Below are 12,468 nucleotides of genomic sequence, written 5' to 3'. Positions count from 1 at the left end.
GTGGCAAATACACTTGGTATTATTGGCTGTAGCAATAACGTGCAGTAAAACAGTATGGTCAATGTAAACATAYTTTTAAWRTTTTATTCTGAGCACAAAACTTCAGGTCTTCATTGARCCAAGCATGGCCAGTCAAGAAGCACGTTGTAGGATGGCTACTGCAGATATATTTTTTGGCATGACACAATAGTTTAAACTAGGGAGTCTGAAGTAATTAATCTTGGAATTTCTGAAAGTGCATTGCTTCAARCAGGATCACGTTGAGGAGGACGTTAACTGCTGTGACCTTTTCCTCTTGTTTTGTCAAAAGCTGTTTGGAAGAATCGCATCAAGAAGACATTGATGAAGGAGGAAGAGGGGTAGGAGAGGGGAAGGGGTATCATTCTTTGGCCTATAGAAAAAGGGAAGGCTGAGGTTGCCCTGCCRTGCTTGAGAGTCACCTCTTGTTGTTCCCTTAATCCAGGCACTCATTCAGACTCAGCCATCTCATTGTTGCTGAGAGTGTCCTTCCATGGGACAGGGCCATTCGTTACCAATTGCACGCCTGTCATCACCAGCTCTGTCCTGAGAAGYCTCTGTTACGTTCCCTTTGCACCAAAAGGCAGATGGTGATCAAAAAACTGTGGCRTTGCCTCGAGTGTGCTCTGCCAGCATTAGGGGATGGGAGCTGCTTTGTGCTGTGCTGCTGTAACCTGGAACAAATGGTTAATACAGRAACTACCCAAAAAAGGCAGGGAGAAGCCAGGATATGGCAAAAATCTGCAATCCAGTCACTCTTTACCCCTAAAACCTCAGCTCTTAAGCTGCCACCCCGTTTGTTTGTGTCATGCCCTGGCTCCATAGCTGCAGGATAACAGACACCCTAATTCTGTAATCCTGCRAGCTCCTGGTGCTCTTTGTTGGGATGGGCAGTGGGAGTTTGCCCTGGGAACAGGCACAGCCCCTTTGCACAGGGCCCCCACCATCAGTGCTGCCACTGCCAACACCAACTCAAAGGYTGAGGGGAGCCCTTTTGGTAGGGGTTTTACCTGAAGTGCTTTGATAAAAGCACTTTGATCAAAGTGATTAAATAAAAGCCTAGTTGCCAGATTAGAAAAAGAGTATGAAGCAGGTGGTAAATGGTGACTTTATTTCAACTAATTAATGGATAAAAAAGGATGATTCTTTAATACCATTCACCGCTTTGTGGCCACTGGTGACCTTCAAGCTCTAGTTATAAACTTTATTGAGGCCTGTCATTCCTGATCACCTGCTCATTCTCTTCTTTATTTTTTGCAAAGTTAGAGAAGGTGACACATCCAAGCGAGCAGGGCATAGCAAGTGCCATAGGAGCCCGCAGAGGGGAGGAACTGAGGCTTTCCAAAACCAGGCACAGATACAGCATGCTTGCTGCAAATAGTCCTAACTTTCCTGCATGACATTTACACAAACTTTATGTGACTATTTTATGTGCTGCTTAAAAAGAAAATGGGATAATTACCATGACACAGTAATGCGTAGTGTGCGYGCCACCTGTGAAATGCTGTATCCATTAAACCCACATCACCCKCACATAACTGGAATTGCAGTGCAGYTCTCTATCTTTATTTAAGCTGAGCATCAGTACTGGAGCAGCTTTAATAGTGTGTATTTCCACCCCCAACAAGCCATGATCCTGCTGCCCTGCCATGCCCTGGACATGTTCCCAGAGCCACATAAGAGGAGAAGTGTGGGATTCCCAGGTAGAGTGGCCAGGCTTCCCTGCCAGCAGGACTCCAGCTTCACTGTCCACCTGTGCCCTTCAGCACAAGCTATGGSGAGCCTTAACCATTTATAGACCCTGCTGAGGTCTCTGCTCCATTGTTTCCTGTGGCTGTGGATGCTTAAACCTCTCTTAAACAGGCTGTTGAAGGAAATGGTGCCAGGAGCTCAGTAAACTCACATGGGTATGGGCCAAATAATTGTTTTATATACAAGCAAACACAAATTCTGGAAGGGGAATAACATCAAGCTTCCCGAGGCAGCTTGAGGTGCCAATTGAGGATCGTGGAATTTATGTCTTGTCTGGTGCCAAAAGTTATAGGGATAAATATAACTAAAATTCAGTCAATAACCCTTGTGAAAGTGAGTGCTCCTGTCCGCTGGTACACTGGCCCAGCAGCAGCTGAGCATCCCCAGCCTCACCAAGCTCTGGCAAGGCAAATGTGGAAAGAGTCCAGAGTCCAGTCTGTCTTAAATCCAGTGGCTAAAAACTTGAGAAGTCCTTGAATGCTAATCCTTAATGATGTAATTTTTGCTTTCTGTTGTAACCCCTGTGCGTTAATGCCAGGAAGGCGTTTGTGTATGTGGAACCTGTGCTGACAGGGTCTGGCAGAGCCATGGAGCTTCATTGTTTCAGAGTCACCTGCTTGGGGTTGCTCCTCTCAGGGAACTGTCCCAGCCAGCTGAGGCAGCTATTGTCTAACATCAAGATTTCTTAAAAAATAGACCTGGCTTGCCCTACCTAAWCTGTTTAAAGTGAGTAACAATTCTRTGTAGCAACCATGTCGTAAATGCAACTTTCTGGCTGACTTTGTCTGATAGGGTTTTTGCTTTGCACTTTATGATGGGCTCATAAGAATCCCTAATGCTTTAATATATAAATATTCCTTAAAACAAAGGGCCCTTTAATAATGAAGAAGAACCATATTTATGGCTACAAGTGGCATTTAAGAGCAGAGTGACAACTAAAATACTTGGCTTGGTTGCAAAATCTAAACAACATTGAGGACATTAGGAGTTCAGTTTAAAATGGAGAAAGATAMCGTGATTTCTTATTTTGAAGTGCTGATGTTTCCCATATGTTCTTCAGTGAATATGAGCTTGAAATCAGCTTCACTTTGACACTGGAAGTTTGCCCAAGAACGGTTTAGCAGCGATCAGCAATATCCATGGTGTTTCACAGATCCTGATGAAGGGCAGAAATTTAAAAAAAAAAAGGAAAAAAAGAAAAACACCATTTCAAATGATCTGTCTTGGAGTTCAATAACAGCGTGTTGGGGGATAATGTCAAAGGAATGCAGAGGAAACCTGAGAGCGGATTGCTGCAGTCAAGCTAAGTGCATTGCTGAAAACACACAGTTGATCTTCAGCTGTGCCAGTGCCCACTGGGGCCGCTGCAGGCTCCTGCAGTTGTTGGCTGCTGCAGCATTTGGGGTACAGAGGCCTGAAGGCTGCCTTTTCCAAAAACCTGTCCTGCTTGCTACSTAAGCCTGGAAGTAGCTAAATCCAATGTGACTTTATGTTTTAATCATAAATTTTTCAGGATGCTCTCTTTCTGTGCATGCCCACAGGGGCTGACTCAAGGCTGAGTAACCTCACCCCAAATTCGTTCCTGAAGCAGATCCATCTTGGAAGTTCTTCCTCTGCATTAGCCCTGGGTGTCTCTTAGCTGAGCACTCCTATCACACACCCCCAAACGCAGTGGGGATTGTGGCACCGGGGGGTGAGCACAGGGAGCTGTGCTGCGAGCGAGCCAGCAGCCTGCTGTGTGGTGGCAGGTGTGTGCTCAGCCTCTGGGCTCTTGGGGATGATCCAGGGCAGCCCAGTCCCTCTGGGCTGGGATCTCTGGGTAGTGTGGCAGCTGGTGGCCAGACSTGCCCTCTGCGGGAGGGTCTGGGGGATCCATTTCTGCCAGCCCTGCTTGGGCAGCTGCCGGGGAAGCTGTGGGCAGCCTGGGGAAAACACCGCGGCATTGCCCAATTAAGATCCCAATCCTGCTCTGCTAATTTGTTGGGAAGGGAGTCCTGAGGGTGTGGAGGGAGGAATTCTCCTTGCTAAAGCTTATCAACWGAAATAACACTGGAATCCAAGGGGCTGCCTTTGTCCTCAGCTGAGCCAAGGGAAAAGCAGTGCCAGGTAAGCAGTGCAGAGCCTGGTTCCTGCCAGAGCTGGACAGCTGACCATTGCTGGCACCCTTGCTGGAAGGCAGCTGCTGTCTGTGGGAAGAGCTGCACYCCAGCTCCTCTTGCATGTCACTAGAGGAGTAAATTAAGCAGCTCTTGGTGTCACAGTAAATATTCACCTTTCRAGCTTTTGTTTTCTTGAACACCAGATATTCTCCATGTTTCTTCTCCTTTCTATACAATCGTCTAATGATTTAAAAGAGCAACCCACAGTGAACTTCAGGGGAGAGCACGTTCTGAATGTGGTGAAGGTGCTGTCTCTTATTGACAGGGTGTGGTGCTTTATAATGTTAATTTTTGCTAATAATCCTGAACAACACTTGGGCTACTAGATAAAACTTCGCAACTAACAGCCTTTTAAGATGGCATATATTAGTGGGGAATTTGTGGTCATTGAAGAATTTGTGAGCTGTGTGTTTGTATTTGTGCCTCTCTTGGTCATTGATTTAAGTAATTTCAAGGACTTATTTTAATTGGGGGGAGAAGGGAACAATGTGAAACATGTCTGGCAAACCACATACAGTCTCAGTGCTTCAGTATATACCCACAATGTGAGATAAGGTTATTGATGAGATAGAAAATAGTTGAAGATCCATCTGCAGAAATACACTCTYTTATTAAGTCTCTTACCAAGGAACTGAAGAAGACAAATAAAAGCTTCCCTGTGGATGTCGTGCAGACCATGTTCTCCTTGTTCYCCTCCCTGCTTATTTGGAGCAGTGTTGCCAGGCAAAGATGAAAGTGGGAGAATCAAGCCCAGACTGGTCAGCTGCCAAGTGCTGGGGCCTCTGACTCAGAGCCTCGGCAGCTATAGGAGCAATTAAATTCTCCCAGTGCTCACTTATATTCATGTAAATCTTTTTTGTTGTATCTTTAAAACCAAGTAGGATGGGAAATAAATACAGTCAGGCCCTGAAAAAACACAGCTGTAGTTTTAGCTCAGCTAATCAGCCTGACTTCGGCAGGGTTTTAGTTCAGTTTAGTTTAGGGATAAGCCCTCTCCCACCTCTGATTATTTTAAACATTAACCATTGATATATATAACAGAAATATGTCAACATGATGGACGTCTCTTTTATTTGATCCTTGAGGCCGTGTTCATTAACTGCAGCTGTACAAATGATCCTGTGCCACGGAGAGTCCATCACAGGACACATCCTGGGTTTGCTCCGAGAGCAGCAGCGTTCACAAACACGCTCCCTCCCTCTTGCCGTGCTGCCACCTCTGCTGTGACAGCGCTCTTGACGCCGCTGCTGTTACCCCAGGGGCATTTTCTAACAAAATGTAGAGCATCCTCGGTGTTTTATTCATGTGTTTTGCATTCCTCCGTGKCCAGTTAGAGGTGTGAATCCCCGTCCTCCCCTCGAAGGCTCTTTCATCCGGGGTCAGCACTGGGTGGCTGTCGGCACACGGGCACACTTGCCAAAGCCAACAGTGCCTGGGTGTGCGCAGGAGCGAGCGGCACCGTCAGCAGCTTTGCACCAGGCGGGGAGGGGATGCCACCGCAGGGGGAAGCGCCGGAGCCTGGAGCAAGGCTGGAAGCCTGCGGGCTGCTCAGGAGGTTTGGTGTTACAGCACCAAGAAGTAAAAGTCATAAAAGAAGGAAAGCTGGGCCAGCTCCTCAGGCACTGGCCAGGCTGTCAATAGTTAYGTGTGCTGCCTTTTGGAGGTGCAAAGTTGGATATTCCGCTGGGTGCAAGCTCCCAGGCTGACAAGGCAAGCAGTGCTCCAGGGAGACCCTCCCAGGAGCACAGGGGAGATGGAGGGCTTTGTCCCCATAGCAATGTTTGCCTGTCTGCTCTCACAGAAGAGGGGAAGTGCCCCGAAGTTCTGCCTCTTTGGCAGCTCACAACTGCCCACACTCACTCCCACAAGATACCGCAGAGCAAYGTTGCCCTTGCCAAAAACAAAACCCAGGGAAGCGCTGCCATGCAAAACTGATCCCCAAAATCAGTGAGCTATGCCTGTGTTCAAAGAGGTGAGTGGCTTTTAAGATCTTGTTGGATCAGATCAGCAGCTCATCAGATCAATCACATTTTATGCTTAGGTGCAGGTGGTAGACTGATTAAAGACCTGTTTTTGTGGCTATCACTGTGGTGTTGGTGAGAGTTGCGCTAAATTTTGATTATTTCATAACTAGGGAGAAATTTCTGTTCTTAGGTTTRTGTTTTAAGAAATACACAGCCAGTAGAGTATGTTTATGTTGTACAYGAGAATTTTTGTGCTACTAGAACTGAACAAACTGGAGTTTGTTTTCAGATTGTTCTGATGTGGCCAAATGGAGTCATTCCCCGCACCAAGAAAATACAACAAACGTCTCATGGATTAAATTCTTCAGATTCCGTTTTTCTTTTTTTCCACAGATCCTTAGAATTTGCACAAGATACACACCGGAACAAGACACCATGACCTTTTCAGATGGCCTTACCCTGAACCGAACTCAGATGCACAACGCCGGATTTGGCCCACTGACTGATCTCGTGTTCACCTTTGCCAACCAGCTCCTGCCTTTGGAAATGGATGATACAGAAACAGGTCTCCTTAGTGCCATCTGCTTAATCTGTGGAGGTACCGTACAGCGTGAACTCTGATGCATTTCAAAAGAACAGACATAATAATATCTTCATTTATGTTCTACCTGTTTTGCTTTCCTCTATTTACACATATTAAATATATATATATACATGTAACATTATTTTATGGATTATRTAAACTACTTAATGCCAAAGGTTTGTTTTCCACTGGTGATAGTTACTGGTTTTATTATCGATAATTTGAAAAAAAAATAATGGAAGCATTCTGTCAAGCAACCAGTCTCATTGTTTGCCTGGCAAATGACWTAAGATACCTCACAGAGTGGTTGGAGTTGGAAGGGACCTCTGGAGATCACCTGGTCCTGCAGTGTTGTTTGCTGAGGAGTGTGTGGGCACCTGCATGAATGAGCTTTCTTACAGCAAGATGCCCAATTACACAGCTTTTACTCATRAATGTGATTGTGTGCATCTGCATTGGTTACAGTCACATGGAAGTCACTGGTGATACTTTGTTTAGCGAAAAAAATGTGATTTACTTCCATACTGGGGCGATGGCAACTCAAAAAGGCAATTGTCAAGTAAAATCGTAGGTTTAAAATATATAAAGTGAAGTCTCAGATAATTTCCAAAATCTTSTGTAAATTTCTGTTGGTTTAATTACTTGGTCTTTCTCCTCCTTGGCAAAATCTGGATYAGCAGTAGAAAYACRCCTTGTTCAGCTGGGYCATTTTGTTGAAACRTGAACTGGGTTTGTGGCTACTRGGRAATGTTTGAAAAACAGGAGYCAGTATTTGTACAAAATAATTCWGATTTTATGTGTCTCTAACCCTAAYSCACTAAAAGCGTTGATGTGCTCCTAGCAGTCACTGAGATGTGACTGGCGCGTCCTGCTGCAGAAGGGTGGCATTTGTTGTCACTCAGGCCAGCACTGCCATCTGCTGATTCCYGATGGTAACTCACTTTGCTGTAGCAGTGGTAACAAAAAATAGCTGTAATCTCTGTGTGTACTTGGGGAGCCAATACGAAATTAATTCAAAAATAGCGTTTCAGGAAGGTGTTTTCCCCTTGGAGAGGAGGGTACAAGAACAAACTGGTAATTCTTGACCACTCAAACCTTTCCACTCACCAAGGAAAAAAAATAATCCAAGTTTCAGAAAGCTGTGGTTTATCCTCTTCCTATGGAATGCTTACTACCTAGTGAGTTATTTAGAAGAAAGTAAAACAAATTCATGGAGCTCTAATCAAGGACATGGAAGATCTTCTGTKATCTGGAGTTTATTTWAAAAAAAATTAAAATCATATGAGTGATGTGATACTTTTCTACAGATCGCCAGGACCTTGAAGAACCAATGAAAGTGGATAAGCTTCAGGAACCCTTGCTTGAAGCATTGAAAATTTATATCCGGAAGAGACGACCCAACAAGCCTCATATGTTCCCAAAGATCTTAATGAAAATCACGGATCTTCGTAGCATCAGTGCAAAAGGTACAGTGTCTCCCAATAACTCAGCAGGAGTGGCAGTGTTGCATTTTAGAGGAACTGGCCTAGAGACCTGGCTTGTTAGGTTTTTAACACATCTAAGAAAGGTCCTTGTGACCTTTGTGTTCCCAGCTTCTTTACATAATTACTGCCTTGATATTGGCTTTGCTTTAAACATGCACTGTGCTCCATTCTCCATGCACTGACAGTGAAAAAGATGTTGTAGGTGCAAGTAGCTTAGGAAATTATTAGCATGAAGCCTTTGCCAGTCATTTTAGGACAAGCTAAAACCCCGAGTGAAACATTTGTAAATATTTACAAGTCGTTCAGATCAACACGTGCTTTGTATCACCAAAGGCTTTCARAAAACAATGTCTGGTTACAGACTGCAGAAAACACTTGTGCAACCAAAATTCCCCTGAGCTGCAGACTGAGGTATTGGAGATTTAGAACTGATTTGATCCAGCATTTTGGAGATTCAGTCCCTCTAATCCAAATTAACCATGTCTAAACACAGAGCAGTTTTAACATTTGATGTAGTTTTGTATGTGCTGAATTGATCCTGTGCAATCCACAGAGCCTAAGCACTGTTTCATATTTTCTCTAAAGCACAGGTCTAGCTGAATGCTTTCATTGGATCAGAGAAGGTTCCCCAGTGTGCCAGCGTGAAAACAGAGAGTCCAAAGTGCAACAATTCTTATTCTTATGGTGGCTGATGCAGTTCCACCTTCTGCTTGCTCAGCAAACAGATTTGCTGCCCCTCTCTGCTAACAGAYAGATAAGCAAGCAACAAGCTTGTATGTACAGGATCCTGTGTTAGGTACCTGTCTAGGTTGGATTTAGGCTTTTGGGAAGATTATGGGTTTTATTTGACATGGTTTAGGGAAAGATTCAGGGGGAAAAAACTCCAGTAGTTAATTCACTCAACTAAATACTCTTGTTTTAAATTTAAACCCACGCTGTTCCACTTTCAACAATATCAATCCAAGTTATAAAATTATACAAAATATTATAGCTATGTTTATGAGGAGTTATTAATTGGATTGATTAAAACCAAAAGAAGTAACTTGGTGGGGAAACACCAAAGCTGGAAGCAAAAGTATCCTAAAAAAGAGCCACTTACCAGGTTATCTAAAGCTTGCAGTTTGCCCTCAAGTAAAGCAAGCTCCATCCAACCGAATCTACTAAATAAACCTAGAGCAGTATTGAGCTATAAAAGCATTTAGGGGAGCSCTTTCTTTCCACTGTTGGTGCTTTTGGGAAATCCATTTCCATTCCCTGCTTCTTTACCAGAGCCTTCCCACCCCTCAGGAACAAAACTTGTCTCTTAATATTCAATTCATAAGAAAGGCTTCTTTTCATTCTGACATAAGTATTGAAATTTAATTATATCATTAATGTTTCATAGTAGAACTAAATCATACCAAAGGATGGTGATGTCCTGGAGGGGGGATGTGTCTTGAGTTTCATTTGAAAGGTGTGCATTAGACAATAATGACTTTGGATGGTACCTGATCCCTGAAAGCAATCAGCAAAGAAAGTGTAGATCTGAAACACTGAGAGTGTCTCCTTTGGCATTAGAGGTAACTAAAAGGTGTTGTGGGACTGAAGCAAGACAGTTCTGAGTTTTTCTCAAGTTCTGAGTTCTCTTATCCCCCAATTAAATTGGGAAAACCAGAAGAATTTCTCTGGCTCTGCACTGAATGACCACCCAACACTTTACTGCACCAGACATAACAGCAGAAAGCAGATGTTTAACATGGCCACATTCAGTTCATCAGCACAGCTCTGACTACAGAGAGAGTTTTCAGAGAAGCTCTCAGAGTCATTCTGCATTAATACCTTGCCCATTACAATTATTTAGGAGACTTTTAAAATCAGCATTCACTTGGAAAGTCAACCATTGCCTTTGTAGACTATTCTTTTTCTGCTCCTCATGTAAGGCATAAATTTAAGGGCTCCCTTCCCATCTGGAGTGACCAGTGCTCTCTCCAGCATGTCCACTGCAGCAACATGGATAAGCAGAGTGTTTCCAAAGGGTCACGCTTCTGGAATTGTTCTTCAACAACCAAACTATTTTCTCTTTAATTTTTTTTTGTTCTTGTGTAAAAAACACGGGTTCCTATTCCATTGGACTCAAATTTTGAGATGATCAGGAATCCTGAGCAACAGGAACACTGAGGTTAATGGCTATAAAATTGCTTGATGCACAGTTCCCTCAGCGCTGCCTGCCCAGTGTCCATGCTGTGTCCCTGCCTGCTGATCACACATCAAGACTTTGTGTTGGGATTTTTTCCCTCCCAGCCAGTTGTTGTTGGCTCCCAGTCTCAGTGGGCAGAATTGATGCAATAATTTTGTCTAACCCTGCCCCCTCTGCACACCAGTGACAAGCCCAACACCAAGAGCCTCAGCCCAGGCAGAGCTGAGAGTGCTCGGGGYTCCTGCACACTTTGGGGGCTCATTAGCACAAGACAAAATGCCTGAAGAATACAGAAGGCAACTCCACCCCCCCAAAGAAAAGTAKTCTTTTGCCTGAATATGTTCTTTTGTTAAGTAATTAATTGTTTGTTAAATTCTGCATCTTATTTTGCAGTTTTCTCTATGGAAAGAAACATTTTAACTTAGATCACTGCAGTTCTTTTGCAGGATTCACCTCACCTGTTTTTGTCATTCTTTGCAGATCCAGTACAGATTWAAAACTAAATGTTATTCCAGTTTATAAAGACATCTATATGAACACGGCCTAATTTAATTTTTTGGTATMATTTAATGCCATTTTGGTTCCTTCTTTGAAAATAAGCAGCTCATCCAATTTACCTGAATTGAGGTATCAGTTGCTGTGTCATAGTTTTGAATTAAGTTGTCAAGGAGCACTCACCCAACTCCCTTTTCTTGAACTGCATGAAGCAGATCACTCACACATTTTTGTGTGCAAGAAGTATAGGAGACACCAAATCCACCAACGAAATAGACCCTGGGATTACTACTGTAATGCTAACAGAAAGGAAATGGTATGAATYATGCTCATGGAAAGGACTTTGTGTTTTCTTTTTAAAGGTGCAGAACGTGTCATTACATTGAAAATGGAAATTCCTGGATCCATGCCACCTCTTATTCAGGAAATGTTGGAGAACTCTGAAGGACATGAACCACTGACACCAACCTCAAATGGAAATACTGCAGAACACAGTCCCAGTATCTCACCYAGTTCAGTGGATAACAGCAGTGTCAGTCAATCCCCTATGGTGGAATAAGACATTTTCCAGCTACTTCAGACATTCCTAATACCTTATGTACAGGGATGAAAAGCAAGAAAAACATTTTTACTGCTGCTTAGTTTCTGGACTTAATATATATCTATATATGTATATATATATAGATAAACTCAACAAGGACCAAGAAATTTTCATATGTATCGATATATACTCCTTGCTGTTTAAACTCTTAAAACTAGAAAATGCAAACTTTTGAAACTCTGAATCAGCCATTTCATGCAAAAAAAAAAAAATAGTTAAGCTTCTGTTTTCTTCTCTGAACACTCAATATTGCATGGTGACAAGACAGATCTCAGTCTTCAAATTCTGGTTGCATTTCTGATGACTTTGTACATACAAATGTATGGCTGTACTCTCCATACTGGATGTTTGGTGCTTTCCTTTTGTCTCTCATACCTAAAACGATCAAGACACCAACCATAGGACATGGACTACTGTACACATCCAGAGAAGGAAGTTGAAAGGACCGTCTGATTTAGTTGAAATATGAAAACTTGTCTTTGATGCCCTCAGTTTGCATCTCCTTCCTTGTAAAAAGTACACAAAACGTCACTGCCCCAGCAGAAGAGGTATTGGTATCAGCATTAACTGCCAGATCAGTTATTCAGATGTCATTTGTTCCACTGTTAATGTCACTTTAAATTTTAAAGAAGTGGTTTCTTAGCTGGCTGGTGACCTAGCTCCACAATTACCTGCTCCATTTCGACAGCAATGCTATAGCCTCCAAGGCAGAAACACTTTTCAGTGTTACCATGTTTTTGTTTACTTGTTCACAAGCCATTAGGGAAACTTCATGGGGTGATAACCAGCAGACTCACTTGCAGCTCTTGAATCGCTGAGTCCAGGGTATTTCCTTAAGAACCAACTGCCAGGAATCCTGGGTTTTCCAGCCTTCCAGGTGCTAGGGAAGTACAGCTAGGAYTTCCAGAAACACAAGGAGAGAATCTGCCTTCTTGGCCTTGTTAAATCACCATGAAGCAGAGTGAAAACTGTGGTAGAATGGTTAACAGATTTAAAGTGTCAGTTTCTTAGGTTTCATTTAAAGCACTAGTGGAATTTTTTTTTTTTATATATTCTAGCAAGTCTGTGATGTACTTTCACTGGCTCTGTTTGTACATTGAGATTGTTTAACAATGCTTTCTATGTTCATATACTGTTTACCTTTTTCCATGGAGTCTCCTGGCAAAGAATAAAATATATTTATTTTAAAAATTGTGTAGAAGTAGTCCCTCTAGCCCAAATTTACACACATACACA

The 12,468-nt window shown here is 43.0% G+C and overlaps 1 protein-coding gene across 4 annotated transcripts in view; it reads left to right on the top strand.

Annotated features, from left to right (window-relative positions):
* Positions 1 to 12,466, top strand: part of RARB (retinoic acid receptor beta) — a 191,004-nt gene extending 178,538 nt beyond the window's left edge. For all 4 annotated transcript variants that reach the window (XM_057384694.1, XM_057384693.1, XM_057384695.1 and 1 more), the window contains 3 exons: positions 6,287 to 6,491; positions 7,784 to 7,942; positions 10,994 to 12,466. In XM_057384694.1, the coding sequence (XP_057240677.1) occupies positions 6,287 to 6,491; positions 7,784 to 7,942; positions 10,994 to 11,190 (561 nt within the window). In that variant the 3' untranslated portion in view covers positions 11,191 to 12,466. The remainder of the gene's footprint in view (positions 1 to 6,286; positions 6,492 to 7,783; positions 7,943 to 10,993) is intronic.
* Positions 12,467 to 12,468: the final 2 nt, after the last annotated feature.

This window comes from Malurus melanocephalus, unplaced genomic scaffold, assembly GCF_030028575.1.
Source record: "Malurus melanocephalus ecotype Western Australia unplaced genomic scaffold, MMel_1.1 scaffold_734, whole genome shotgun sequence".
In the NCBI taxonomy this organism is placed as follows: Eukaryota; Metazoa; Chordata; class Aves; order Passeriformes; family Maluridae; genus Malurus; species Malurus melanocephalus.
Note: the sequence above shows the minus strand (reverse complement) of the source record. Positions and strands in the feature narration are given on the sequence as shown.